The 25,574-nt window shown below is 60.9% G+C and overlaps 2 protein-coding genes across 4 annotated transcripts; one reads left to right on the top strand and one right to left on the bottom strand.

Annotated features, from left to right (window-relative positions):
* Positions 1-596: 596 nt before the first annotated feature.
* On the top strand, positions 597-12,640 carry MTCH2 (mitochondrial carrier 2). Of its 2 annotated transcripts, XM_084630546.1 has the most exons (13): positions 604-779; positions 3,415-3,499; positions 4,296-4,402; positions 4,838-4,864; positions 5,235-5,291; positions 7,864-7,921; positions 8,219-8,270; positions 8,476-8,535; positions 9,440-9,533; positions 9,889-9,936; positions 10,444-10,511; positions 12,138-12,213; positions 12,441-12,640. In XM_084630546.1, the coding sequence occupies exons 1-13, from the start codon at positions 693-695 to the stop codon at positions 12,525-12,527; spliced, it is 906 nt and encodes a 301-aa protein (XP_084486672.1). In that variant the 5' UTR covers positions 604-692; the 3' UTR covers positions 12,528-12,640. The 2 variants fall into 2 exon arrangements, with proteins under 2 accessions (XP_084486673.1, XP_084486672.1); XM_084630547.1 differs by lacking the exon at positions 10,444-10,511 and having other exon boundaries at positions 597-779.
* A 155-nt stretch (positions 12,641-12,795) lies between these two features.
* On the bottom strand, positions 12,796-24,430 carry LOC311522573 (glycine N-acyltransferase-like protein 3). 2 transcript variants are annotated; one of them, XM_084632048.1, is made up of 6 exons: positions 24,377-24,430; positions 20,906-21,035; positions 17,644-17,751; positions 17,167-17,293; positions 16,546-16,666; positions 12,796-15,690 (listed from the first exon to the last, which is right to left on the bottom strand). In XM_084632048.1, the coding sequence occupies exons 2-6, from the start codon at positions 20,981-20,983 to the stop codon at positions 15,207-15,209; spliced, it is 918 nt and encodes a 305-aa protein (XP_084488174.1). In that variant the 5' UTR covers positions 20,984-21,035; positions 24,377-24,430; the 3' UTR covers positions 12,796-15,206. The 2 variants fall into 2 exon arrangements, with proteins under 2 accessions (XP_084488174.1, XP_084488175.1); XM_084632049.1 differs by lacking the exons at positions 20,906-21,035; positions 24,377-24,430 and adding an exon at positions 18,771-19,292.
* Positions 24,431-25,574: the final 1,144 nt, after the last annotated feature.

Here is a 25,574-nt window from a genome sequence, read left to right as displayed (position 1 = left end):
CTCCAGCTTGGGGTGCTGGCTCTGGTGTGGGGCTGGGGATGAGGAATTTGGGGTGCAGGAGGGTGCTCCAGGCTGGGGCCAGGGGTTCAGAGGACGAGAGAGGGATCAGGGCTGGGGCAGGGGTTAGGGCGCGGGAGTGGGTCGGGGGGGTAGGCTCTGGGCAGCGCTTAGCCTCCGGCTCTATAATGTGGAGGTAGGGCCAGGGGGCTCTGGGCGCTGCCCCGCCTGCAGGCGCCGCCCCCGCAGCTCCCATTGGCCGCGGTTCCCGACCAATGGGAGTTGCAGAGCCGGCGCTTGGGCGGAGGCAGCGCGCGGAGCCCCCTGGCTGCCCCTACACCTGGGAGCCGGAGCGGGGACGTGCCGCTGCTCGCGGGAGCCGCGCGGAGCCAGGGCGGGCGGGGAGCCCGGCTTAGCCCCGCTGCGGGGCAGACCGGAGCCGCCAGGCCCCTCTTCCCCCGGCCGTCCCGGTCGCCCGCCCTGGGAGCCCCGCCCCGTCATTCCGAGATGTCCGCCCCGCCTCCGAAAGCCCCGATTGGACCATTTAAGAAAGCGGGAAATGACGATAGCCGATGGGGCGGGGGACCGGAAGTGGAAGAAACGGTACCCGGAAGTGGCCGTCCACCCTTTTGCCCTTTTCGGTGCCGGTCACGTGGGAACGGCGCGGTGACGTACCCGGCTCGGCTCGGCTCGGCATGGCGGACACGGCCTCGCAGGTGCTGCTGGGCTCCGGCCTCACCGCGCTCTCCCAGCCGCTCATGTACGTCAAGGTGCTGGTGCAGGTGAGAGCGGGCCGGGACCCCGCCCCCCGGGCTCCCCCCAGCCCCCCCGCCGCGCGCCGAGCTGCCCCCCCCGGCCCTCCCCCGCGCGCCGAGCTGCCCCCCCCGGCCCTCCCCCGCGCGCCGAGCTGCCCCCCCCCGGCCCTCCCCCGCGCGCAGCGACTCCCCCCCTCCCCCGCGCGCCGAACTGCCCCCCCCCCGGCCCTCCCCCGCCCCCCGGGCTCCCTCCCCCCGCCGCGCGCCGAGCTGCCCCCTCCCGGCCCTCCCCCGCGCGCCGAGCTGCCCCCCCCCCGGCCCTCCCCCGCGCGCCGAGCTGCCCGGGGCAGGGCGCGGCTGGGCCGGTTCCCCCCGGTCTGCGCCGGGCGGTGGCTCCGCGGGGCGCTTGGCCCGCCCCAGCCTCTGCTCCGCCGCTCCCCGGGCCGGCGCCCCAGCTCCCGGGGCTGCGCGGTCCGTGGCCGGCCACCAGCGGCGCCGCGAAGCCTCCGCCCAGCCCCGGGGGTTCAAAGCCTGATCAGCCAGTCGGGGCCGGGAGGGACGCTGCCCTGCCGAGCAGCCCCGGGCCGATCCGTGCGGCAGCTCCCTGCCGGCTGTGCAGGCCCCGGAGCCCACTCACAGCCCAGGGAGGAGCCCCGTTCTCTGCTCTCCCTGCCAGCCGGTATGTCTGTGCAGCACCTAGCACGGCCGGGGGGCGCGGGCTGCGACAGAAATTATCCAGACCCAGGACTCAGCTCCCCGCAGCTGCCTCCCATACGGAGCCTGGAGAATGCCAGAGCCACTGATCCCAGAGTACCCAGGCAGAGTCCATAACTGCCCCCCCTTTGAAGCTACCACGACTCTCTCCTGCCCCCCGCCCCCACCCGCCCACGATCCCCGGTTTGCTCAGGCCACAGTGAGAGCACCCAGCAGTTGCTGAGACCATTTACTCCTAGAGAGGTTGAAACCACGGCACAGAAACCCAGGGACCAGGAGAGCTCCGCACAGCCCCATGAAGCAGAATCCACTCAGTCACAGGGAGGGGTTTCTGTCCCTGGCTCCCAAGGCAGAGTCCTTGCTTGGGGAGCCACTGCCAGGAGGGGGCGGGGAAGACGTCTTTCTCCAGTGCAGGATTTCGGCCTTGCTGGGGAAGGTGGCCGGGCAGGAGCCCTTGGGACCGGTACATAGCTCTCTCCTATTGTAGAAGAAATGCCTCTTTCTGGGCTTTGCTGCCATCAGACACTCAGCAAACTGCCTGTCGCACTCGCAGGCCATCCTGCCGCAGACGCTCTGAGAGCGGCACTCTGTCCCTGATGGGCTACATGCAAACTCATAGGGCTGCCACTTCACTCTCCCCCGGCACTCTAAGGAGACCCTGGTGTGGCGGTAGCAGCAGTCATGGAGGAAGCAACACTGGTCCACTGCGTCTCGGGGTGTCCCAGAGCCCCCGGTTCCACAGTAGCACCCATACAGGTTGAGAGCAAACAGCGGGGTCCGCAGTCTCTGCCGGTAACACCACAGAGTGAGACCCAGCTCCAGAAGGCTGCGTCTCCCTCGCCTGCTGCTTTGAGCCTCATGGGCAGACTGTGACAACAAGGTCACCAGCACTAGCCACATAGCGAATTTCATTGCGTCCGTGGGCATCTGCCTTGGGGGAGCCTGAACGGTCGGGTGCCCAGAGTGGCTGGGTCACTTTCTGCCGCTCTCTCCTCTGGTCCTGTGCTCCGTAGAGCTGCCCAACTCCCTTCTGCTTTACCTGGTGACACTGGCTGGCTGTCAGGTCTCAGCCCAGGGTAGGAGCTGTCTTGGGCCACCATTGGCTGGAAAGAGGCGACATTCCAGCTGCAGGAGAGCATTTAACCCTTGAGCCCCCAGGGCAGTCCCCTGTATTCCCAGACAGTGGCCTGATGAAAGTATCTTACTCTAGGTCTGCAGGGCATGCGAGTGCCAGTGGAGAAACCCCTTGAAATCATTGTAAAGCAAAACCCATTTGTAACCCAAGGAGCAGCTGGGAGGTCAGCAGAGCTGCCTGCAAGCCAGATTGCTGGGCATGACCCACGCTTGTCAGGGTCATGCACCAACTCGTTCTGTGTCTAGCAGGTGCCCCGCCCTTAACAGCGTTGTATCTAATCCAGTGTCTGGATACCAAGGATGATAAGTGAGAGCACCAGAAGTGTGCAGGGCCCTTCACAGATACCGGGTCCCTGGCCAGAGGGACTTTCCATCTTCCCAGAGTAGGTGGCATGAATGAGGATGGTATGCTGTGCGCTGGAGGAAGCGGGCCAGGGAGTGGGGGTGTTGGGGAAGGGTATTGCCCAGAGATGGGAGATGATTTAATTCCGGCTTGGTCCTTAATTTTCTTTGGGGAAAATAATTGAATGTATTTGTGACTCTCCTGTGCAATTCTAAAGGGCAGCCACCGGGGCTCGCGGTCTCCCAGTGTCTCGCTGCCAAGGGGTTAACCCCGAGGCCGAGCTGAATCCCTCCCACTGGCAGACTGTGGAGGCATTTGGGTCCACCACTAAATATAGCGTCTTTGGCTTCTGAACCCTTCAATTAGCTGCAGGGCACTGACAGTCCCGGGCCGGAAGGAAGCACCAGAAAATCACCAGGCTTTGATACGGTCCATGGGCAGATTGCTGCAGACTGTCTGTTTGTTTTGAAGGTGGGATATGAGCCGCTTCCTCCAACCCTGGGCAGAAATATATTTGGGCGACAGGTTTACCAGCTACCGGGACTCTTTGCATATGGTGAGTCCCTGTCTCTGGCATGCATGTGGATTTGGGGATAGGGCAGGAAAGGAAGCCCCCAAAGGGTGGGGGTTGTAGTTACTGGTGTAAAGATGGGGGAGCCCTCTGTGCCTGGGGAGTGAGGCAGACCTCTCTGTTGTTCTGGATTTTCTGGGGGGATCCCACCCTTGGGCTGGCCACCAAGGCTGGTGTGTTCTGAGGGAAGGAGTTTGATTTCACCTCCAGATACCCTGTTGCCCTGCAGAGAGTGCACTGAGCTGGGAACCAGGGGACAGGAGTTCAAATCTCACTTCTACTCACAGCTGTCTGTATTTCCATGCACTTCACAGCCCTTATCTCACTGACCATGATCTCGTACCCTATCCCTAGCAAGCGGACAAGCATTAGCCTTCTCTCTAACAAAGGCATTTCATGAAGGGCTGGGACTAGAGTCCTGGTCTCTAACATTGCTGACCCACTGCCTATCAGAATGAATGTCCCAAACATATGTGCCTTGGTTAGCCTATCGCAAAGTCATACGCTACCCGCCTCCCCACCACGTTCTGCTGCTGTGCGCCCTGCTGGCAAAGCATGTGTCAAGTCCCCTTTGTGGCTGGCCCACAGAGGATGTCCCCATGACCCCTGTAGCCCCCGTGCTGGAAGCCTGCCTCTCTGAGGGCTCACGGGGAGGGCCAGGGCCTGGCAGTTACACATGAAAGAACAACTCCTGTTCCTGTAATCACACAGCAAGGAAATGTCCTTTAAAATTGGCTGGGGCAGTGGGGTCGGCGCCCCTCATACTTGTGGTGTTTCACAGCTAAGCACATTATGAAGATAGACGGAAGAGCTGGACTCTTCAAAGGGTTGACTCCCAGACTCTGCTCAGGCGCCATCGGCACCATCGTGCACGGCCAGGTGTTACAGGTACGCCGGGCGGGGCTGGAAGGCCGTAGCAAGCCCCTCGCAAGCGGCTGCTGCCCCAGGCTGTCTGCACGGCTGCAGCTGGCCCCACCCTGAGGGGGTTGGGTAATTATCCAGGTCCAAAGGGGGTCCCTTGTGCTCTTGCTCCACACAGACGAGGCGTCCGGGGGGCTGAGTTCTGGCCCAGCAGGGTGTCGGCTCCTCTCTTAGGGCTCGCTGTGGTTTCTAGTGGGTCCCGGGGCTGTCTTCCCCTATGGGAATGTTGGAGGCCACTTGCTGTCAGTCCCCATAACATTCTGACTCAGCCCGGCCTACCCAGGCAGCCGAGGGGCAGTGAAGCCCTGGTGCTTGTGCGCCCCTCCCTGGCTGCCTGGGCCCAACGAGACCTCCATATCCCAGTGGCCTTTGCTGTGCTAACTCTGTCCCCTTGCTCCCTAGCGGTACCAGGAAGCTGACCAGGAGGAGGTACGTTGGAGTTGGTTTCTGGGTCCTTTCCCTTGTAGGCACCTCTCCAAGCTCTGCCCTGCCCTGGGGAAAGGGGACATGGTAGGAACGTGCCCTGTCAGGAGCACAGGGGGTTGGGAGATGTCCACTCATACAAAGCCTGGTGTGGTCAGGGAGGTGGGGGGCTGGGTGGATGGGCCCAGCGAGCTGCAGGGTGGGCCTGGACTGAATGGCTTTTAGATGCTACTGCACTGGGAATATCGAATAACAAAGGGGACCAAGGCAGGGCCTGCTGCTCTCCATGCTGGCTCTGTGGGAGGGGGCAGTGTCATTTGGGGAGTGGGTAGGGGGGAGCTCTCCTACCTCAACCTCTCTCATGCCCTCTCCCCAGGAGCCTGGGGCCAGCCTTAAGGAGCCCGTGTCCTCGTGGGAGCAGGTCATCAAGGAGGTGAGCGAAGGCCCATGCCCAAGGGAACTTAGTGGCCAGGGCAGCATGTGGGGCTTGCGGATCCTCCATTGCTGGAGCTGGATCCCTCTGGGATGAAGTGTGTGTCGCACTGTCTGGGGGGTTCACGTCCATGAGTGCCTACCTCAAGGCAGACTGTCAGAAATGGGGCAGCCACCCCAGAGTGTGTGCTAGAATTAGATTTCATCAAATATGAGCTCCTGGATACCTGTAACTGTCTGACTATGGAGTCACAGGCAGTCCCCTTAGACTCTCCAGCCTGTCTTGCCATGCAGGCAAACTGGACTTAGTGATACATGGTCACTTACTTCAAAAATCACACCACATTCACGTTGCTTCCAGTCCCAAGGGACCAGTCACTTATCCTAGATCAGTTGGCACCCTGGGTCTTACACTAAAGACAATGCCTGAAGCCAGTCCTGTAATAATCTATCTAAAGGTTTATTAACTAGGAAAAAGGAATGAGAGTTTTGTACAGGTTAAAGCAAGCAAACATACACACCATTGAGTTACCATCTGAATCCCAAGAATGACAGAGCTGTAATGAGCAACAATTCAAAGTGTCTTTCCGGGCAGCCCCTGGGGATCTCTGGCTTCAGTTTAGAGTCCCTGGCCCTTCAGAGTTCAAACAGCCAAAAAAGGGGGAAATTTTCCTGTGGCTTTGTCTTATTTCCTTCATTCAGCTCCCAAGCCCACAGGACGAGCTTCCTTGCACCTGGCATTTGCCAGGTGCGATAGGGCCATTAACCAGTCCTATGAATCCTTGATGGCCCATCTGATTTTGCTAGTCCTTGCGGTTGGGCGGGGGACAATTCCCGGGCTTGAGTTCACAAGTTCAGGGTGAACGTTTTCAGAGTTCTAAAGCAAAATGTACCTATTTCCTTGCCACCTGGAATACAGACACTACAAGTGAGACGAACATAGGCAGCATTGTATAAGCGTTTCATAGAGTCTAAACACTACATTTTGGAATTTGGGAGGAGCAAGGGTTGTTATAGCAGGGATTAGAGAGAGGCAAGACAGAACTGGGGGGAGGTGTCAAATCAGTATCTTAGATGTCTGTATATTAATGCGAGAAGTATGGGGAATAATCAGGAAGAACTTGAAATGCTAGTAAATAAACACAACTGTGACATAGTTGGTATCACAGAGACTTGGTGGGATAATACGCATAGCTGGAATATTGCTATAGAAGGATACAGCTTGCTCAGGAAGGACAGGCAGGGAAAAGGAGGAGGAGTTGCCTTATATATTAAAAAGTATACATTTGGACTGAGGTTGAGATGGAAATAGACTTGTTGAAAGTCTCTGGGTAAGGATAAAAGGGGTGAAAAACAAGGGTGATGTCATGGTAGGGGGTCTACTACAGACCACCTAATGAGGAAGAAGAGATGGTTGAGGCTTTTTTAAAACTTAACAGAATCATCCAAAGCCCAGGACTTGGTGGTGATAGGGGACCTCAACTACTGCGACGTCTGTTGGGAAAATGACACAGATTATCCAACAAGTTCTTGGAATGTATTGGAGACAATTTTTTATTTCAGAAGATGGAGAAAGCTACTGAGGGAGACTGTTTTAGATTTGATTTTGACAAATAGGGAGAAACTGGTTGACAATTAGAAAGTGGAAGGCAGCTTTTGTGAAAGTGATCATGAAATGATAAGGAATGGTAGGAGGGAGAACAGCAAAATAAAGACAATGGATTTCAAGAAGGCAGACATCAGTCTGGGATGTATTAACAGGATGAAGTGAGCTGTAGCTCACGAAAGCTTATGCTCAGATAAATTGGTTAGTCTCTAAGGTGCCACAAGGACTCCTTTTCTTTTTGCGAATACAGACTAACACTGCTGCTACTCTGAAAACTACCAGACAGGTGACCTGGTCTGGGCTTCAGCTACAAGGTTGTCGGTTCTTAGCTAACACCTGCAGCCTGGGCAAGAGCTGGTGACTGGCCTGCCAGGGTCACAGTCTGCATCCTCATCTCCCTCTGCTAGAGCCTTCCCTTCTTGGCCCAGCGAGTCGCCCCCTTAGCAGGGTCTTGGCTGCCACCCGCTCCCTGGGGTGCCCATTGTTCTGAACCTCTCTCCACCCCCCCTTGACCATGGCATCATTCCCCTTCCCTCCTTTCCTGAAACCTCTTGACACATGCCCCTGCCCCACACGCCACATTTTATCAGCAGGGCAGCCTTCAGGCACTGCCTCCTGCTGCACCCCAGGCGCATCTGGCTGTGTGGGGCAGAGACCCAGGCTTGCTCCTAGAGCTAGGCGTCCAGTCGCCGATGGGCTGTGTTGGCTTTGGCCATGTGCCAGTGGCATGTGTGCTGTGGAGAGTTGGCTCCTGGCACCTCCCATAGCAGGCAGCCTGGGAGTGCTGAGACTCGTCTGCCCCCAAGCGGCTCCCCCGCAGCATTTCCACCAGCCCCCCACTGCCCTGCCTTCTGCCGCCCCTCTCCTACCACCCCAGGGCCATCTCTGCCGCGGCCCTTCCCCTCCTTATTTGCTCTCCGCTGAGCACATGTCCTGGCTGAGCCCTAATGGCCTGTGTCTGTTCCAGACTTCCCGAGAGATGGTTGCCCGTTCTGCCGCAACGCTAGTCACCCATCCCTTCCATGGTAGGTACCCAGCGCTGTGGGGGTGGTTGGGTGGGGCTCACGCCCAGCCCTGCTCCGTGGGATCCACCCATGGAGACCAGTGCTGGGGTAATTCAGGACCCAGCCGATCCTCAGCAGAGCTCCCGGCTGAGTGAGCCTGTGAACCCTTGGTGCTGGGGCCTGTGACCCCATGCTGATGCCCTGAGTTCAGAGGTCCAAGGTTCCCGGTGTGCCGTGTCTGACCCCACAGGACTGGGGTGGCGGGGGTGCAGCCCGGCTCCCCCATGCTGACCCTGCTGTGTCTGGCTCTGCCCGCAGTGATCACGCTGAGATGCATGGTGCAGTTCATTGGCAGGGAGACCAAGTACAGGTAAGGGCCCGGTGAGAGGGGTTGGGACCAGGGGTCCTGCAGGCGCTGCCAAGGGAGTGGGTAGCTGGTGTGGTCTGGGGGGGGGGAGGAGGGGTTGGCACATGGGTGGCTGGCAGGGGGCAGTTGAGGATATGGTAACCCACAGTCCCTTCCCTCGGGAGCCACATGTGACAGCATCTCTCTCCTCTGTCTCCCGTTGGCCCAGTGGCATCTTCAGCCCCTTCGTCACCATCTACCGGGAAGAGGGCATCCTGGGCTTCTTTGCGTGAGTCCTGCAGCCAGGAGGCAGTGGGAGCCCCTGGGAGGCGGGTGTGTGTGCCCTGCAGGGGCGGGAACGGGGGGAGGGCACCCTTGGGAGGCGGGGGGGTGTGCCCTGCGAGGGTGGGAACAGGGAGGGAGCCCTTGGGAGGCGGGGGTGTGCGCCCTGCGGGGGTGGGAATGGGGGGAGGGAGCCCTTGGGAGGCGGGGGTGTGTGCCCTGCGAGGGTGGGAACAGGGAGGGTGCCCTTGGGAGGCGGGGGTGTGCGCCCTGCGGGGGTGGGAACGGGGGGAGGGCGCCCTTGGGAGGCGGGGGTGTGCGCCCTGCGGGGGTGGGAACGGGGGGAGGGCGCCCTTGGGAGGCGGGGGTGTGCGCCCTGCGGGGGTGGGAACGGGGGGAGGGCGCCCTTGGGAGGCGGGGGTGTGCGCCCTGCGGGGGTGGGAACGGGGGGAGGGCGCCCTTGGGAGGCGGGGGTGTGTGCCCTGCGGGGGTGGGAACGGGGGGAGGGCGCCCTTGGGAGGGGGACAGGCGCCGTTGGGAGGCGGGGGCCCATCCAGCTTGTCAGGGAAAGCAGCAGGGACTCTGCTGGCCAGGTTCCTCCTGTGGCTCAGAGGAAGGGGCCATGAATTCTCATCCCAGCTCCTCCTCTGGCCACTGCTGTTTCTGGGCCCTGCGTCACAGCCCAGGGGTCTCCCAGTCTCCCCCTGCTGGCGAGGAAGTTAGGGCAAGTCCCTGAATCTCGCTGTGCCGCAGGCCCCACATGCTGTCCGTGGGGAGACTCGCCCAGGATTGTGGGGTGGGGCCCAGCTTATCCTTGCAAGAGAGGGGCTGCCCCTTGTGCTGGAGGAGGCTCCTGCCAGCCTTGGCCCGGGGGGCACCCTCTGCTCACTCACCTGCTGTGTTTCTTTCAGGGGGCTCGTTCCCCGGCTGCTGGGCGATGTGCTGTCACTGTGGCTCTGTAACATGCTGGCCTACCTCATCAATACCTATGCACTGGAGAACGGGGTAGGCCCCTTCAGCATCGCCCTGGTGGCTGCCCAGGGTGTGGGGCCTGGAGGCAAACGGAGTTCGGGGGGCACTGGGAGGTGACCCGCTCAGCCTGGGAAGGTCCCATCTCTGCTGGGCCTGGCCTGCGCTCCCCTTTGTGTGCTGCCCTCCCAGCACCGAGCCGGGGAGCCTATCCTAGTAGTGGCTGCGACCCACATGGGGTGGTTTGGGTTTCAGGCCCTGGTGGAGCCCAGCGTGCAGACTCGGTGCGGGGAATCGGGGCAGAGGCAGCCCCCTGTGTCTGGGGATGGAGGGGCTGGGCTGTGGCAGGGTGCAGGGTCTCCTTGTTCAATGCGGTTCCTTCCCTCTCTAGGTCTCCACCATGAGCGAGATGAAGAGCTACTCCCAGGCTGTCACTGGAGTGCGTGTGTAACCCCTACTCTCCTCTTGGGGGTGGGGGCCAAGGGTAGCCCCACAGAGCTGCCCTGGGGTGGGAGGGAACCATGGGGGGGTGAGGTTGGTGCCCTCATATGCATCTAAATCACTAGCTGGTGCTTCATGGTGGGTGAACTCTCCACCCGCTAGTGCACCTTGGCCTGGCCCCACCCCCAGGGCTCTGCCCAGCCGGCCCCCTCCCCATGGGCATGTTGTGCCCACTGCCCTACCCATCCAGCCCATGTCTGTCCCAAGCAGGCACTGCTGCCTGGCTCAGACCACGTGCTCTCTGGTGACCTGGGAAGGGAAGGACAAAGACCTCCTCTCCCAGGAGTGAGTCAGTGAGTGCCAGCGAGCTCCCTCTCTGGGCCAGGGCCCCGCTGAGATACCCTCCCTCTCTATTCCTTGTGGTCCTGGGGCTGGGGGTCTCCAGGCGGGGCTGCGAAGCCAGCACCCCGCCCTGCGAACTGTGGTCCATCTCTCATGCCTGCAGTTCTTCGCCAGTATGCTGACGTACCCCTTCGTGCTCGTCTCCAACCTGATGGCCATTAACAACTGTGGGTGAGTGCCCCGCACGCCGTCCTGAGCCAGCTGCACCCTCCCCCTGCAACTCGAGGGCTCCTGCTCCAGCCCTGAGGAGTAGGGGACACGGTGGCTCCTGTACAGGAGGCAGGGAGACGCAGCATCTCCCCCCACACATCCTATAGGGTTTTCTCTGGGAATCCGGAGCCAGGCTTCCCAACTGAGCTCCCATGACGATGTTCCGGCCCCTCGGGGGCTGGGGAGAAACCCTTCAGGGGGGAGCGGAGTCGCTGTCAGTGGCTGCTGGTGTGGAATGTGAACAGCTGGCACCGGCAGGCGAGAGGGCTCTGCCCAGCCCAGACATGGCACCGGGTGGGTGGCTGGGGACGCTGAAGGCTGCGACGTTCAGATACAAGGAGGTGGCTTTTCCCGCAATATGTGAGGGGCCTGTGGAGCTCTCTGCCACTGGAGGGAGATGAGGGAGGTTCAAAGAGGGACTGGACCGTTGGAGGTAGAGCACAGCTAGCCAGAGCTGAAGGGCGCTGAACCTCCTGCTTTGAGCTGGAGCCCATCCCCCAGGGAAGCTGAGCTGGAGTGGTGAGTGAAAGTGGCAAAAGCCCCTGTGTGTCCACTGTCAGACCGGGGTAACGGCGCATCCACGCGTCTGGGAAGGGAAAGGAGCCATGCCAGGGAGAGGCACCTTCCCCCAGGGTAGCTGCAGCCCTGCTGGGGCTGGTGCTGGGAACAGATCACCCCCCACCTGCAGAGTCATCCCCCGTGAAACACCTCTGGGCCTAGCGACTCGACGGCAGAGTGGGAAGGGGGGACACATCATCCCCTCCCTGCTGCAGCTGGCAGAGCCGCGATCCTGGGCTCCGGCCCCATCTGTGTGTGTTTGTCGTCCGTCCGTCCCTCTCCCTGCCCCAGCCTGACGTGGAGCTAGTCCTGGCTGCGCTCGCAGCTCACTCCCTGTCTGTCACACAGGCTCCTGTGGCTCCCCTCTTCCCCAGATGCTTGGCAGGCTCTTGGGCTCCCTGGCCATGGCCCTGCAGCGCCTCCCCTCCCGTGTCACCCTCGGCTGCTTGCCAGGAGCGAAATCGCAGGTTGCAGCCTCCCAGAATAGACCTGGGCCTGTTTGGGTGCGACAGCCTGTCCCTGTCCGCCCTGCAGGAGCAGCTGGAACTTGGTGGGGTGGGGGAGGTCTGCGCTCCTGAATCAGCCCCCGACGCCCCCCCCCCCCACCTCCAGGGGAGAGTTGCTGCTGTGGCCCGTGGCCATCTCACTAGGGAGCATCGGCTCTGGCCCCAGGAGGAAGGCTGCTCTCCTGGTACCCGTCTGCCCCTCTGTAGTGTTGGGGGTAGGGGCAGGAAGCTCTGGCCATGGGGGAATGGACGGGGGGCAACTGGGGGTCTTGGGGCCTGGCTGAGCTGCCTGGCTCGGGGCCCTGTTAAAGCTACGTAGCTCAGAAGGGCTTGGACAGGAAGTGGTGCTGGGGACGCCAGGGAGGGCTCTGGGAACAGGCTGCAGTGGGGTGGCCGGCAGGGGGTGACCCAGCTGCTGTCCCCGGGGCGACTGGCTGCTGCAGAGGCCTTGGCGGGGCCCTTTGCAGGCTCGGAGCAGGGCTGTCTCTCACTGCCACTCCCTCCCCCCTCTTCTCTCTTGCAGGCTGGCTGGTGGCCTCCCCCCCTTCGCACCCAACTACTCCTCCTGGTTAGACTGCTGGAGCCAGCTGCTCAAGGAGGTACGTCCCAGCCTCACCCCAGCCCCTTAGCGTGGGGACGGAGTGTGTGGGGAAGTCGGGCCTGGCACTCGTCACGGGGTGGGGGTTATAAAAGGGCTGGGGTGTGCTGGCCCTGCGGCGTGGGTAGGAGGGCTGGCAGACTGGGGCCTGGGTGCCCTGCCTGGGTGGTAGGCAGAGGGAAGGAGGGCAGGCCACCCTGACAGCCCTCTCCTCTCCTCTCCATGCAGGGGAACATGAGCCGAGGCAACAGCCTGTTTTTCCGGAAGGTGCCTGCGGGGAAGCTGTACGTGTGGGAGGAGAAGCGGTTCCGCTGAGGCCGGAGCTGGGCCAGGGGCCAGGCCCGGGGCTGGGCCAGATGCACTGAATGATGGGAGAGTGGTGATTTCTATACAGTTTTTTAAATAATGATTCAATCTTGGGAAATGGAGACTGCGCAAGTCTGAGATTCAGTTATGGGGCAGTGCAGGCTGGGTGGGGGGGGTCGGCTGCCTGGCTGGGGGTGGGGGCACTGCTCTGGTGGGATAGCTCCCGGGTGGGGGCGCTGTGCCCTGGTGGGACTGTTCCCTGGCTGGGGGCAAGGCTGGCTCTACCCCTGGGTCTGCCTACAGATGTGCCTGCCCCCCTCTGCTGTCGGTTCTGGCTGTGAAGGACACACTCCACGCTGGCCTGGTGCCCCCGGCTGGGTCCCATAGCACTGCTCCCCGTCATAGCTCCCCAGGATCAGTGCTACGCCCCAGCTTTTAAACCACTTCTTGGAGGAACCCTGTGACGTGCCAGCCTCCCAAGGGGACTCTCTCTTCCTCCAGGGCCGACCACACGGCTCCAGCCCTCCTGCTTCACCCCATGACCTCTGCCCAGCACGTCCCACTGAGCAAGACCCCTGGAAAGGCCTGGCTGCTCTTTGGGGACCAGTGTCCCCCAGCCAGTGTTTGCAGTGACATCCCAAAGCCTTTTCCACACAGCACAAGTTTTATTGGTCCCCTGGATCCTGGCCTGGGAGGTCCCTAGGGCAGCACAGAGAAGTAGAGGTGAAGACCAGGGCCCCATCCAGCCAAGCTGCTGAAGACCTAAAAATGGATCCTGTTTCTATCTCTTTTAGTCCTAGCTGGAAGCTCCTGAGTCCCACCAAAAGCCAACTCTTCTTCTTTGTGGAGCCTCCGTTGTTGATCTGGGTTGGTTTTGATCCTGAACGCCCACTTCTTGCCCCCCAGCCATGTGACACACCCACTCCTGTCCCTGAGCTGCAAAGTACAGAGGGAAACTGAGGCATACAGACATCAAAACTATTACAGAAAATTCTTTGTCCCACCCCCTGAGAGGAAGGGGATGTGTGTCCTTGGGGTCTGCAAGGAGCTGGAGTGCCCCAGCCCCTCTCCACACTGCTACTGACCTACCAGCAAGGGAGAGGAGAGTCTACCATGTCTGCTGGGGTGGGGGTGGGCCCAGCTACACAGGGAAGAGCAGCAGCCTGTGCACTGGGACTACCGGAGGGCAGGTCAGTCCCATGTCGCCTGCCAAGGGCATCTATTCTGGGGGAAAGGGAGAAGAGCAGATACTCCTCCCTGTGTTCGGGCCCAGTAGGGCTCTTTGATGGGGTCCTACAGCTGCTCTCCTCCCACGTGTAGTGCACCATCATAAACACAAGCCCTGGCCTGGCTTTCCTGCTGGCCCTGGATCAACCGTCCAAGGCCAGCAACTGCACCCTATCATCACGGGGAGGTAAGGGGTAGGTCACAGCTGGGACATGTGGTCACAGCCCAAGGGAGCTTGCACCAAAGCTTTGGCAAGACCACAGACAGCTCCTGGAAAGGGGACCCACACCCCCAGCCCTAGCCAAGCAACAAACTGCCTGGGGAAGGGAGCAGGAGAGCACCGCCTGCTGAGCTCACAGCACAGGGCATGGGGCCAGCACCCTGAGCGGAGAGCGCCCCCTGCTGAGCCCTCACTCTGCTCTCTTTGGAGCCAGCACTGACTGCTGGGGGAGAGCGCCCCCTGCTGAGCCTCTGCCCTGCTCCAGGGGATAATGGCCCATGAGCTAGTCTCCTCTACCAGGCCCTGACTCCCCTGGTGGCTGGTCAGTATGTCCCCTTCGTGGGGGTGGCAGAGCAGTAGGTCCCTGGAAGTGGCTGGGCCGTGTCCCCATCCGCTCCCCCAGCCCTACGGGTGGTCAGAGCATGGCCGTTCCCCAGCGCTGGGCGCAGGGGCCTGGGCTGCGTCCCCTTCTCCGCCTCTCCCTGTGCCGCGTGCTACTGGGTGCACAGCCGTTCCCCAGAGCTGGGCGCAGGGCCCTGGGCCGAGTCCCCTTCTCCGCCTCTCCCTGTGCCGCGTGCTACTGGGCGCACGGCCGTTCCCCAGAGCTGGGCGCAGGGCCCTGGGCCGAGTCCCCTTCTCCGCCTCTCCCTGGGCCGCGTGCTACTGGGCGCACGGCCGTTCCCCAGAGCTGGGCGCAGGGGCCTGGGCCGCGTCCCCTTCTCCGCCTCTCCCTGTGCCGCGTGCTACTGGGCGCACGGCCGTTCCCCAGAGCTGGGCGCAGGGGCCTGGGCCGAGTCCCCTTCTCCGCCTCTCCCTGTGCCGCGTGCTACTGGGCGCACGGCCGTTCCCCAGAGCTGGGCGCAGGGCCCTGGGCCGCGTCCCCTTCTCCGCCTCTCCCTGTGCCGCGTGCTACTGGGCCCACGGCCGTTCCCCAGAGCTGGGCGCAGGGCCCTGGGCCGAGTCCCCTTCTCCGCCTCTCCCTGTGCCGCGTGCTACTGGGCGCACGGCCGTTCCCCAGAGCTGGGCGCAGGGCCCTGGGCCGAGTCCCCTTCTCCGCCTCTCCCTGTGCCGCGTGCTACTGGGCGCACGGCCGTTCCCCAGAGCTGGGCGCAGGGGCCTGGGCCGAGTCCCCTTCTCCGCCTCTCCCTGTGCCGCGTGCTACTGGGCGCACGGCCGTTCCCCAGAGCTGGGCGCGGCGTCCTGGGCCGCGTCCCCTTCTCCGCCTCTCCCTGTGCCGCGTGCTACTGGGCGCACGGCCGTTCCCCAGAGCTGGGTGCAGGGCCCTGGCCCGAGTCCAGGGCATGGGCTGGCTGGGACTGGGCGAACCCAGGCCGCACCACCAGCTGGTGGAATGCCCCCGGCAGGATGCGGAAGCCGAGGTGTTGCAGGTGCTGCAGGGAAGGCTTGTTGTGGGGCAGCACCCGGGTGTACACAGGGAAGCCGCGGGCGTGCAACCGTGCCGCCAGCATCCCCACCACGGGCGCTATGTGGCGCTGGCCGCGATGCTCCGGGAGCGTGTAACCGTGCATCAGGGCAGCCAGCGGGTCGCTGAGGGACCAGGAGATGGGGGGCCCCTCCGGGCCCAGCAGGCAGGCGTTGGGGAAGTGGCGGATCAGGAGGCACAAATAGCGCAGGCTCCAGCTGTTCCACCCAAACATCCAGGTGTTGCTGAGTAGCATGGCGTGGGCGGGGGACACGGGGGCCAGCCTGAGCCCCTCGTCGTGCCTGCAACACAGGGCAGGGGGGAGAGAGACATGGGGTGGGGTGAGCACAAAGGAGATTGACCTGGCAAGGGGAGGGGGCAGAATAGAACCAGCCTGGGCAGGGGAAGGGGTAAATGTAGGGGTCGGGAGTGGGGCGCAACCAAACATGGGAGGTGTGAGCAGAGGGGGAGATTGACCCAGCTTGGGGGGTGGGGTGCCAGGGGTTGGGGGGTCGACCTGGTACAAGGGCGAGTGAGCCCAGGGAGCAGAAACTGAGCTGGTATGACGTGGCACAGGAGGGGAGCAGGGTCCGGTGGCACCATCTTCCCAGTTTTGGGGCTGAGATGGGCTGGACAGAAAATTGGGGGTGGGGGTGTTGCTGAATGTCAAAGTGTGGGGGGGGGGCATGGAATGTATCCTGTGGGGGAGGGGTGTGCCACCCAGCTCTGAAGGGGAGCCCTGGGGGAGGGGATTGAGCCAGGCCCTGGCACATGGCGGGAGGGGATCAACGCACACCGGAGGCCTCGCACAGGGGCTGTCTGACAAGGCCCAGTCCAGCCCCAGCAGAGTCATCACTGCTGATGGGCCTCGGCTAAGCTCAGCTCCCTGAGCTGAAAGCACCAGGGCTCAGCGGGCAGCGAACCCCCTGCCTGGGGTTCTGCCCACTGACAGGGAAGGGGGGACCAAGGGGTCTGTGCCTGGTGCGCTGTTAGCCTAGGGAACTCATTGCCACCATCTCTAGGGTGCAATGGAGGCCTCTGGCCTGGCACCCCAGGGTCCTTCCCTTCCCCCAGTCCCGCTCCCCCCCTCCATCTAGCCCAGGCTGGTTGTGTACATTGCCCCATTCTCTCACACCCCATATCTGGGGGGCACCTACCGGTACTGGGGCATGGCAGGTGGGTCTGGGTGCAGCAGGGGCAGGTACGGATACATCTCCATCTCAAGCCCCCTGGCCCTGGCAATGTCCCTGATGGTCTCGTATACCCCATCCTGCAGCCCTGCAGAGACAGCCGTGCACTGTCAGCAGGGTCCCCCTGAAAGGTGCCCATGGATGTGGGGGCCCAGCCCGGTGGGGGAGAGCAGCAGGGGGCGGGGCAAGGGCCACTGTGAGCCGGTATGACCCAATTGGGGGTTCCCAAAACTTGGCTCATTCAGGATCCCGGGTCTGGATGGAGAAGAGGCCCAGTCAGGCTCCTTGGGGCTATTGGCCCCTGTGTGGGGAGGGGTCCAGATGAGCTCCTTGAGGCTACTGGCCTGAGGGGGAGGGGGAGCAGGTGAGCTCCTCTGAGTTGTTGGCCTGTGGGGGGGAGGGGTCTAGGTGAATTCCTTGGGGCTATTAGCACATGGGGGGGGGGACTCAGGCGGACCCCTCAGGGCTATTGGCCCGTGGGGGGAGAGGGGCCTGGGCTGGCTCCTCAGGGCTATTGGCCCATGGGGGGGTAGTGTTCCTGCTCCCTGTGTGGCAGGAGCTGGATGGAGCAGGGCTGGAGGGGCTCACCCTGTATCTGGAAGGCCTGGCTCCAGTCCACGGCACGGCTGTTCCCCAGCAGGGCCCGGCAGGCTCCCTCGTCTCGGTAGAAGGCCGTGTACAAGTTGGTGCCGAAATCACTTGGGTCCCATGTCACCTGCAGGGGGACACTGCCTGGGGGTGAGCGCAGGGATGGCAATGGGGGAGCAGGGCACCGCAAGCCCCAAGGCAGAGATTGAGGAGGGGGGAAGGAGCCCTGTGAACAGAGCCAGGGGGCTTAGGGCAGAATGGGCTGGGGAGGGTCTGGGCAGCAGGAAGGGGAGACAGGCTGTGGGGAGGTGGGGCAGACAGAAGGGGGAGGTTACACCAAGCAGGGAAAGGGGCAAGGAAGTTGGGGAGGGGAGCGGGGCAGTGATGGCATCAGGTGGGGGAGGGGAGCGGGGCAGGGATGGCGTCAGGCAGGGGAGGGAAGCGGGGCAGATGGGAGGGGCCCAGCAAAGGCCGCACTTCTCTGTTTGGCCGGGTGAGGACGATTTTGAACTCTGGCCATGAATCCACCAGCACCTCCTGCCTGGCTGGGTTCCCGCGATTCACATGCATCACAGTGCCGTAGACCTGCCAAGACACAGGGTCAGAGTCCGGGGATGTCCTGGATCCCCAGGATCGGTGCTAGGCCCCAGCTTTCACTCTGCCCCTTGGAGGAGCCCTCAAAGTGCTAGCCCCCCAGGGGGCCCCACTCTTCCTGCAGAGCTGGTCACCGCCTCTCAGATGGAGCCTCTGGGCTCCAGCCCTCCCGGTGCCGCCCACTGAGCCAGACCCCTGGAGAGACCTGGCCGCTCTTTGGGGCTCCGACACCTCAGCCTGTGTTTGCTGTGACACGCGGCAGCATTGTCAAGCCAGGCCGGTTTATGAGTCACGGAGCAGCCTGAGGTCAGCAGAGAGAACTGAGGGTAAAGCAGTGTCCATTGCGGTCAGCCAGCGCCCAGCCAAGCTGGGGTGAAAGACCCTTTCCAGGCTGTCTCTGTCTCTGTCTGACCTCCTTGGCCAGCTCCAGGTGAGAGCCTCCATCTTTGTCCAGCACCCCCCACCTCCCAGTCCTGTGCTCTGGGGCTGGGGTCTCTGCTCAGCCTCCCAGCTGAGAGGCAGGAAAATCCAGGCGTCAGTGGCACTTGCCTTGTTTCTCTGGCCCCCTTGGTGATCTGGGTTGATTTCAACAAGTTCCTTAAGGACTCTTCATTCCAGCCACACAGGGAGGTGACACCCACCCCTATGTCTCTTAGCCTGCCCTGAGAGTAAACTTAATCTTCCCCCTCACTCCTGCAACTAGGTAGCCATGCAACACATGGGGGAAACTGAGGCACACATAGTGTTGTAAAAATATTACAGAAAAATCCTACTTTATTACGTCTCTTCCCTCTTTGAAGCCAAACTGGGCAGGGTCACTTTACATGGGGGACCGCGTATGGGGGTGAGACAGCAGCACCGGTCCACAGGGTCAGCCAGGTTCAAACCGCAACCCTTCTCAAAGGCAGTGAGGTTGGTGTCTACAGCCCCTCCTCTTCCTCCTCAAACTGGGACAGTTTGGTATCCAGCTCCCTTCAGAATGGGCATCCCTGGAGCCTTTGCCCACTTACCCTTGGTGGGTTCTCTTGCCCCTCCACATCTCCAGATCATGCTTTTACGCGTTTCTTCACGTTTTAGCTGCTTCTCACAGCCATCTGGTTCCCTCTCATCATCTGCTAGCACCTTTGCTTTCCTCGCTAACTCCCACCGCTTCAAATCTATTGGCGGGGAACCGGGCCGTGAGGACGCCCTGCTGCCGCGTCTGTCACGCTCAGACCTGCATCAAACCCCGCCTGGGTCTGGAACCTGCTGCTGAGTCCTGTCACCCTTCTCCAGCCCGCAGTCAGCTGCGCCTTGTTGAACTTCCCAATGCTTCGCCCTCTCTCCTTGCACAGGTTTGTGATGTGCTTCCGAGGGTGGTGGTTATACCCCGGGTTCTCGCTGTTTCCTTCAACGGAGTGTGTTTTGCTACGTGCGCATCCAGTGTCTCACCCCTGCCACGAACTGAAAGCAAACTGCCTGTGTCACTTAGCACGGAGAGCAAACTTAAGCCGCTTCCCCCACTGGGTAACTGGGGAAACTGAGGCACACATAGGGTTCATAAAAATATTATAAAAAGGCCCATTTTGTCAAGGGTGTAGTTGCACGGGGGCGGGGGGGGGTAGCGGGTGGTCAGAGCCATGGTGAGGACCAGGAGGAAATTCAGAGCCGGGGTGTGTGGGCATGGGGGTAGTCAGAGCCATACTTGGCTGGCACCCAGCTGTCCCACACTGTGATTGGCTGCCATGGAGCCGCCCACATGTTCATTGGCTTACGCAAAGCCTGCCCATACTGAGGTTGGCTGGCACAGAGCTCGCTTGTGCTCTGATTGGATGGGCAGGTCCTAGCGGCTACGCTGGGTGAGCAGCAGGCATTGGTGCTGGGTTTGGACTTTGGGAGGCAGGGGGACGAGTGAGGAGGAGGCCCAGGGGGAGGGCCCCCTCGTGCTACCTCTAACCTAGGGGAGGGGCCTCCCCCCCCCCGCCACCGCTACCTTTAACCTGGAGGACAGGCCTGCCCCCGCCGCTACTGCTAACCTGTGGGATGGGCCTGCCCCCCGCCCGCTACCGCTAACCTGTGGGAGGGGTGTGCCCTCCTGCTGCTACCCCAACCCAGGGTGGGGGGCCTGAGTAATGAAGTAGAAGCTTTCCATAGTATCTTTCTGATGCCGATATGTACCTCAGTTTCCCTCTGCATCCTGTACTGCTCTGCACAGCATGTGAAGGGAAGGGACAGGGGTTGTGAGTCACGTAGCAGCCCGGCTGGAGACCAGCATCATTAACCAAGGGAATAAAGTCTCCATACATGCAAGGAGGGTCTGGAGAGACCACGGAAATGCCAATGGCTGGGGTGGACGTTCACAGCGAGCGAGTGAGATTCCCCCCTCATGGCTCTGCAGTGGAGAGGCCCCCAGCTGAAGAACAACGGCTGCGAGGGGTCAGGATATGGGGCTAACAGCCGGCTTTTGGAGGGTCTCGGCGCTTGGCCTTGGCCTAAGAACAAAGGGACAGAGCCAGAGCCAGCCATGGGGCCCATGACGGCTTGGCTGGCTCATTGCCCTGGCTTGGCCAGGTTGGGCTGTGGCTTAACCTTTGATTCCCTGTGCTAACCTGAGGAGTCTGTAGCCAGGTGACTAATGAACTGCTCCCATGTTTTGCAAAGGCTGCGGGGGTCTCTGCCAACACACACTAGGGGCATTGCGCTGGTAGGGACCCGGCCCAAGCCTCCCGCGGGCTTCTGGCTCAGCTGCATTTGCTGCGGGGAGCCACGGACAGCGACAGGAGGCCTGGTGTCAAAGGCCCAGTGGTGGAGGTCACAGGCCTGCCCCTGTGGAGCTGTGTGCAGCCTCGGGCTCTGGCCCACTACAGGGGTCGCTCCCAGGGAACTGGTGACAGGCTGGGGTACGGCACAGCCCCTGTGGATCCATGGGAGTTTGCCCAGCCCTGAACTGCTGCCCCCTGACCTGGAGAAAGGGTCTTCCCCACATACTGCTACCCCCGACCAGGTGGAGGGATTAGCCCTCCATATACCCCCTGACCCAGGGGATTGCACCCCAGCCCAATATGTGCCCCGTCACCCAGGGGACTCCAAAGGACTTTCCCCTGCTCTCTGCCCAGCCCGAAAGTGGGAGCGTTCGGCCCTGCGGGGTTGGGCGAGTCCTGGTCACCGGTAGCGTGTCAGGCAGGCCCTGCCGTAGCATCCCCTCCAGCAGCCGCAGCTTGGAGGAACAGCTCAAGATCAGCATCACTGGCCGGGATGGATCTTCGGAGTTTCCAGCAGGACAGTGCGAGGGGCACCTGCAGGGCAGGAGACCCATCAGTTCCCTGTGACTGTCTCCCAACCCCAGAGACAAGCTGCCAGCTCCCAACCTTGCCAAAATAGCAAACACTATGTGTAGACCCCACAATAACTCACCCGTCTGTGCGCGGCCTCCTGTGCGTTCCCCAGAGACCCTACAATAACTAACCGGTCTGTGCCCAGCCCCTCTGCTCCCCAGAGACCCTACAATAACTCACCCGTCTGTGCGCAGCCTCCTGTGCGTTCCCCAGAGACCCTACAATAACTCACCAGTCTGTGCCCAGCCCCTCTGCTCACCAGAGACCCTACAATAACTCACCAGTCTGTGCCCAGCCCCTCTGCTCCACAGAGACCCTACAATAACTAACCGGTCTGTGCCCAGCCCCTCTGCTCCCCAGAGACCCTACAATAACTCACCAGTCTGTGCCCAGCCCCTCTGCTCCCCAGAGACCCTACAATAACTAACCGGTCTGTGCCCAGCCCCTCTGCTCACCAGAGACCCTACAATAACTCACCGGTCTGTGCCCAGCCCCTCTGCTCACCAGAGACCCTACAATAGCTCACCGGTCTGTGTGCAGCCCCCGTGCTCCCCAGAGACCCTACAATAACTCACCAGTCTGTGTGCAGCCCCCGTGCTCATCAGAGACCCTACAATAACTAACCAGTCTGTGCCCAGCCCCTCTGCTCACCAGAGACCCTACAATAACTCACCAGTCTGTGCCCAGCCCCTCTGCTCCCCAGAGACCCTACAATAACTAACCGGTCTGTGCCCAGCCCCTCTGCTCACCAGAGACCCTACAATAACTCACCAGTCTGTGCCCAGCCCCTCTGCTCCCCAGAGACCCTACAATAGCTCACCGGTCTGTGTGCAGCCCCCGTGCTCCCCAGAGACCCTACAATAACTCACCAGTCTGTGTGCAGCCCCCGTGCTCATCAGAGACCCTACAATAACTAACCGGTCTGTGCCCAGCCCCTCTGCTCACCAGAGACCCTACAATAGCTCACCGGTCTGTGCCCAGCCCCTCTGCTCACCAGAGACCCTACAATAACTAACCGGTCTGTGCCCAGCCCCTCTGCTCACCAGAGACCCTACAATAACTAACCGGTCTGTGCCCAGCCCCTCTGCTCCCCAGAGACCCTACAATAACTCACCCGTCTGTGCCCAGCCCCTCTGCTCCCCAGAGACCCTACAATAACTCACCAGTCTGTGCCCAGCCCCTCTGCTCCCCAGAGACCCTACAATAACTCACCAGTCTGTGCCCAGCCCCTCTGCTCACCAGAGACCCTACAATAACTCACCAGTCTGTGTGCAGCCCCCGTGCTCACCAGAGACCCTACAATAACTCACCAGTCTGTGCCCAGCCCCTCTGCTCCCCAGAGACCCTACAATAACTCACCGGTCTGTGCCCAGCCCTTGTGCTCCCCAGAGACCCTACAATAACTCACCAGTCTGTGCCCAGCCCTTGTGCTCCCCAGAGACCCTACAATAACTAACCGGTCTGTGCCCAGCCCCTCTGCTCACCAGAGACCCTACAATAACTCACCAGTCTGTGCCCAGCCCCTCTGCTCACCAGAGACCCTACAATAACTCACCAGTCTGTGCGCAGCCCCCGTGCTCATCAGAGACCCTACAATAACTCACCGGTCTGTGCCCAGCCCCTCTGCTCACCAGAGACCCTACAATAACTCACCAGTCTGTGTGCAGCCCTCCGTGCTCACCAGAGACCCTACAATAACTCACCAGTCTGTGCGCAGCCCTTGTGCTCCCCAGAGACCCTACAATAACTCACCAGTCTGTGTGCAGCCCCCGTGCTCACCAGAGACCCTACAATAACTCACCAGTCTGTGCGCAGCCCTTGTGCTCCCCAGAGACCCTACAATAACTCACCAGTCTGTGTGCAGCCCTCCGTGCTCACCAGAGACCCTACAATAACTAACCGGTCTGTGCCCAGCCCCTCTGCTCACCAGAGACCCTACAATAACTCACCAGTCTGTGTGCAGCCCTCCGTGCTCCCCAGAGACCCTACAATAACTCACCAGTCTGTGTGCAGCCCCCCGTGCTCACCAGAGACCCTACAATAACTCACCAGTCTGTGCGCAGCCCTTGTGCTCCCCAGAGACCCTACAATAACTCACCAGTCTGTGTGCAGCCCCCGTGCTCACCAGAGACCCTACAATAACTCACCAGTCTGTGCGCAGCCCTTGTGCTCCCCAGAGACCCTACAATAACTCACCAGTCTGTGTGCAGCCCTCCGTGCTGCCCAGAGACCCTACAATAACTCACCAGTCTGTGTGCAGCCCCCGTGCTCATCAGAGACCCTACAATAACTCACCAGTCTGTGCGCAGCCCTTGTGCTCCCCAGAGACCCTACAATAACTCACCAGTCTGTGTGCAGCCCCCGTGCTCCCCAGAGACCCTACAATAACTCACCAGTCTGTGTGCAGCCCCCGTGCTCATCAGAGACCCTACAATAACTCACCAGTCTGTGTGCAGCCCCCGTGCTCATCAGAGACCCTACAATAACTCACCAGTCTGTGTGCAGCCCTCCGTGCTCACCAGAGACCCTACAATAACTCACCAGTCTGTGTGCAGCCCCCGTGCTCATCAGAGACCCTACAATAACTCACCAGTCTGTGTGCAGCCCCCGTGCTCACCAGAGACCCTACAATAACTCACCAGTCTGTGTGCAGCCCCCGTGCTCCCCAGAGACCCTACAATAACTCACCAGTCTGTGCGCAGCCCTTGTGCTCCCCAGAGACCCTACAATAACTCACCAGTCTGTGTGCAGCCCTCCGTGCTCCCCAGAGACCCTACAATAACTCACCAGTCTGTGTGCAGCCCCCGTGCTCATCAGAGACCCTACAATAACTCACTAGTCTGTGTGCAGCCCTCCGTGCTCACCAGAGACCCTACAATAACTCACCAGTCTGTGCGCAGCCCCCGTGCTCATCAGAGACCCTACAATAACTCACCAGTCTGTGCGCAGCCCTTGTGCTCCCCAGAGACCCTACAATAACTCACCAGTCTGTGTGCAGCCCCCCGTGCTCACCAGAGACCCTATAATAACTCACCAGTCTGTGTGCAGCCCTCCGTGCTCACCAGAGACCCTACAATAACTCACCAGTCTGTGTGCAGCCCCCCGTGCTCCCCAGAGACCCTACAATAACTCACCAGTCTGTGTGCAGCCCCCGTGCTCCCCAGAGACCCTACAATAACTCACCAGTCTGTGCGCAGCCCTTGTGCTCCCCAGAGACCCCCACAAAAAGAAGGCTGCTGTAAGGCCATGTGCTGCCAGGACTGTCCGTTCAGGGTTAAGGTGGCCCTACTGCTCCCACTCACCTGGGGTGACTCCGTGCTAGGGGAAGGAGCAGTTCCTGGATGTCTGTGGAGCTGCGAGGTCCCTGCCTGTCTCTCCTTCAGGGGCTGCTCCAGCCTCTTATCCCTGAGCGAATGAACCATTAACAGAGTCTGTGCCAGTCCTGGAGCGCAGAGCCAGTGACATCCCTGCAGCCGCATGGCACAGTTGATTGGGATTTTGCTCTGGGCAGAGGCGGAGGTGGCCTCCAGGGAAACGCAAATGCACCGACAATGCACCAGGGCCAGGGGCACAATGAGAGCAGGGGCTGCCTGCCCTCCTTGTTCACCAATACCCCTCAATCTTGACCTGCAGCCCCCTGCTATCCTCGCCTGGTCTTGGTCACTGTGTGTCCGCACCGCACCCAGCACAAGGGGACCCAATGACCCTGAGTGTGAGCGACCCACAGCAGGAAATGGAGTACTTGTGGCACCTTAGAGACTAACCAATTTATTTGAGCATGAGCTTTCGTGAGCTACAGCTCACTTCATCGGATGCATATCGTGGAAACTGCAGCAGACTTTATATATACACAGAGAATATGAAACAATACCTCCTCCCACCCCACTGTCCTGCTGGTAATAGCTTATCTAAAGTGATCATCAGGTGGGCCATTTCCAGCACAAATCCAGGTTTTCTCACCCTCCACCCCCCCCACACACAAATTCACTCTCCTGCTGGTAATAGCCCATCCAAAGTGACAACTCTTTACACAATGTACATGACAATCAAGTTGGGCTATTTCCTGCACAAATCCAGGTTTTCTCACATCCCCCCCACGCCCATACACACACAAACTCACTCTCCTGCTGGTAATAGCTCATCCAAACTGACCACTCTTCAAGTTTAAATCCAAGTTAAACCAGAACATCTGGGAGGGGGGGTAGGAAAAAACAAGGGGAAATAGGCTACCTTGCATAATGACGTACCACTCCCAGTCTCTATTTAAGCCTAAATTAATAGTATCCAATTTGCAAATGAATTCCAATTCAGCAGTTTCTCGCTGGAGTCTGGATTTGAAGTTTTTTTGTTTTAAGATAGCGACCTTCATGTCTGTGATTGCGTGACCAGAGAGATTGAAGTGTTCTCCGACTGGTTTATGAATGTTATAATTCTTGACATCTGATTTGTGTCCATTTATTCTTTTACGTAGAGACTGTCCAGTTTGACCAATGTACATGG

Source organism: Lepidochelys olivacea, assembly GCF_965140295.1.
Source record: "Lepidochelys olivacea isolate rLepOli2 genome assembly, chromosome: 6".
Taxonomy (NCBI): domain Eukaryota; kingdom Metazoa; phylum Chordata; order Testudines; family Cheloniidae; genus Lepidochelys; species Lepidochelys olivacea.
The sequence above is the reverse complement of the archived record's forward strand: the minus strand, read 5'-3'. Positions and strand labels throughout refer to the sequence as shown.

Coding starts and splice junctions, on each gene's coding strand:
- MTCH2 (XM_084630546.1), top strand. CDS start 693: ATGGCGGACACGGCCTCGCAGGTGCTGCTGGGCTCCGGCCTCACCGCG. Junction 4,403..4,837: donor TGCACGGCCAGGTGTTACAG/GTACGCCGGGCG, acceptor CTTGCTCCCTAG/CGGTACCAGGAAGCTGACCA. Junction 4,865..5,234: donor AGGAAGCTGACCAGGAGGAG/GTACGTTGGAGT, acceptor CCCTCTCCCCAG/GAGCCTGGGGCCAGCCTTAA.
- LOC311522573 (XM_084632048.1), bottom strand. CDS start 20,983: ATGCTGATCTTGAGCTGTTCCTCCAAGCTGCGGCTGCTGGAGGGGATG. Junction 17,752..20,905: donor GCCTGCCTGACACGCTACCG/GTGACCAGGACT, acceptor GTGTCTTGGCAG/GTCTACGGCACTGTGATGCA. Junction 17,294..17,643: donor TCACCCGGCCAAACAGAGAA/GTGCGGCCTTTG, acceptor GTCCCCCTGCAG/GTGACATGGGACCCAAGTGA.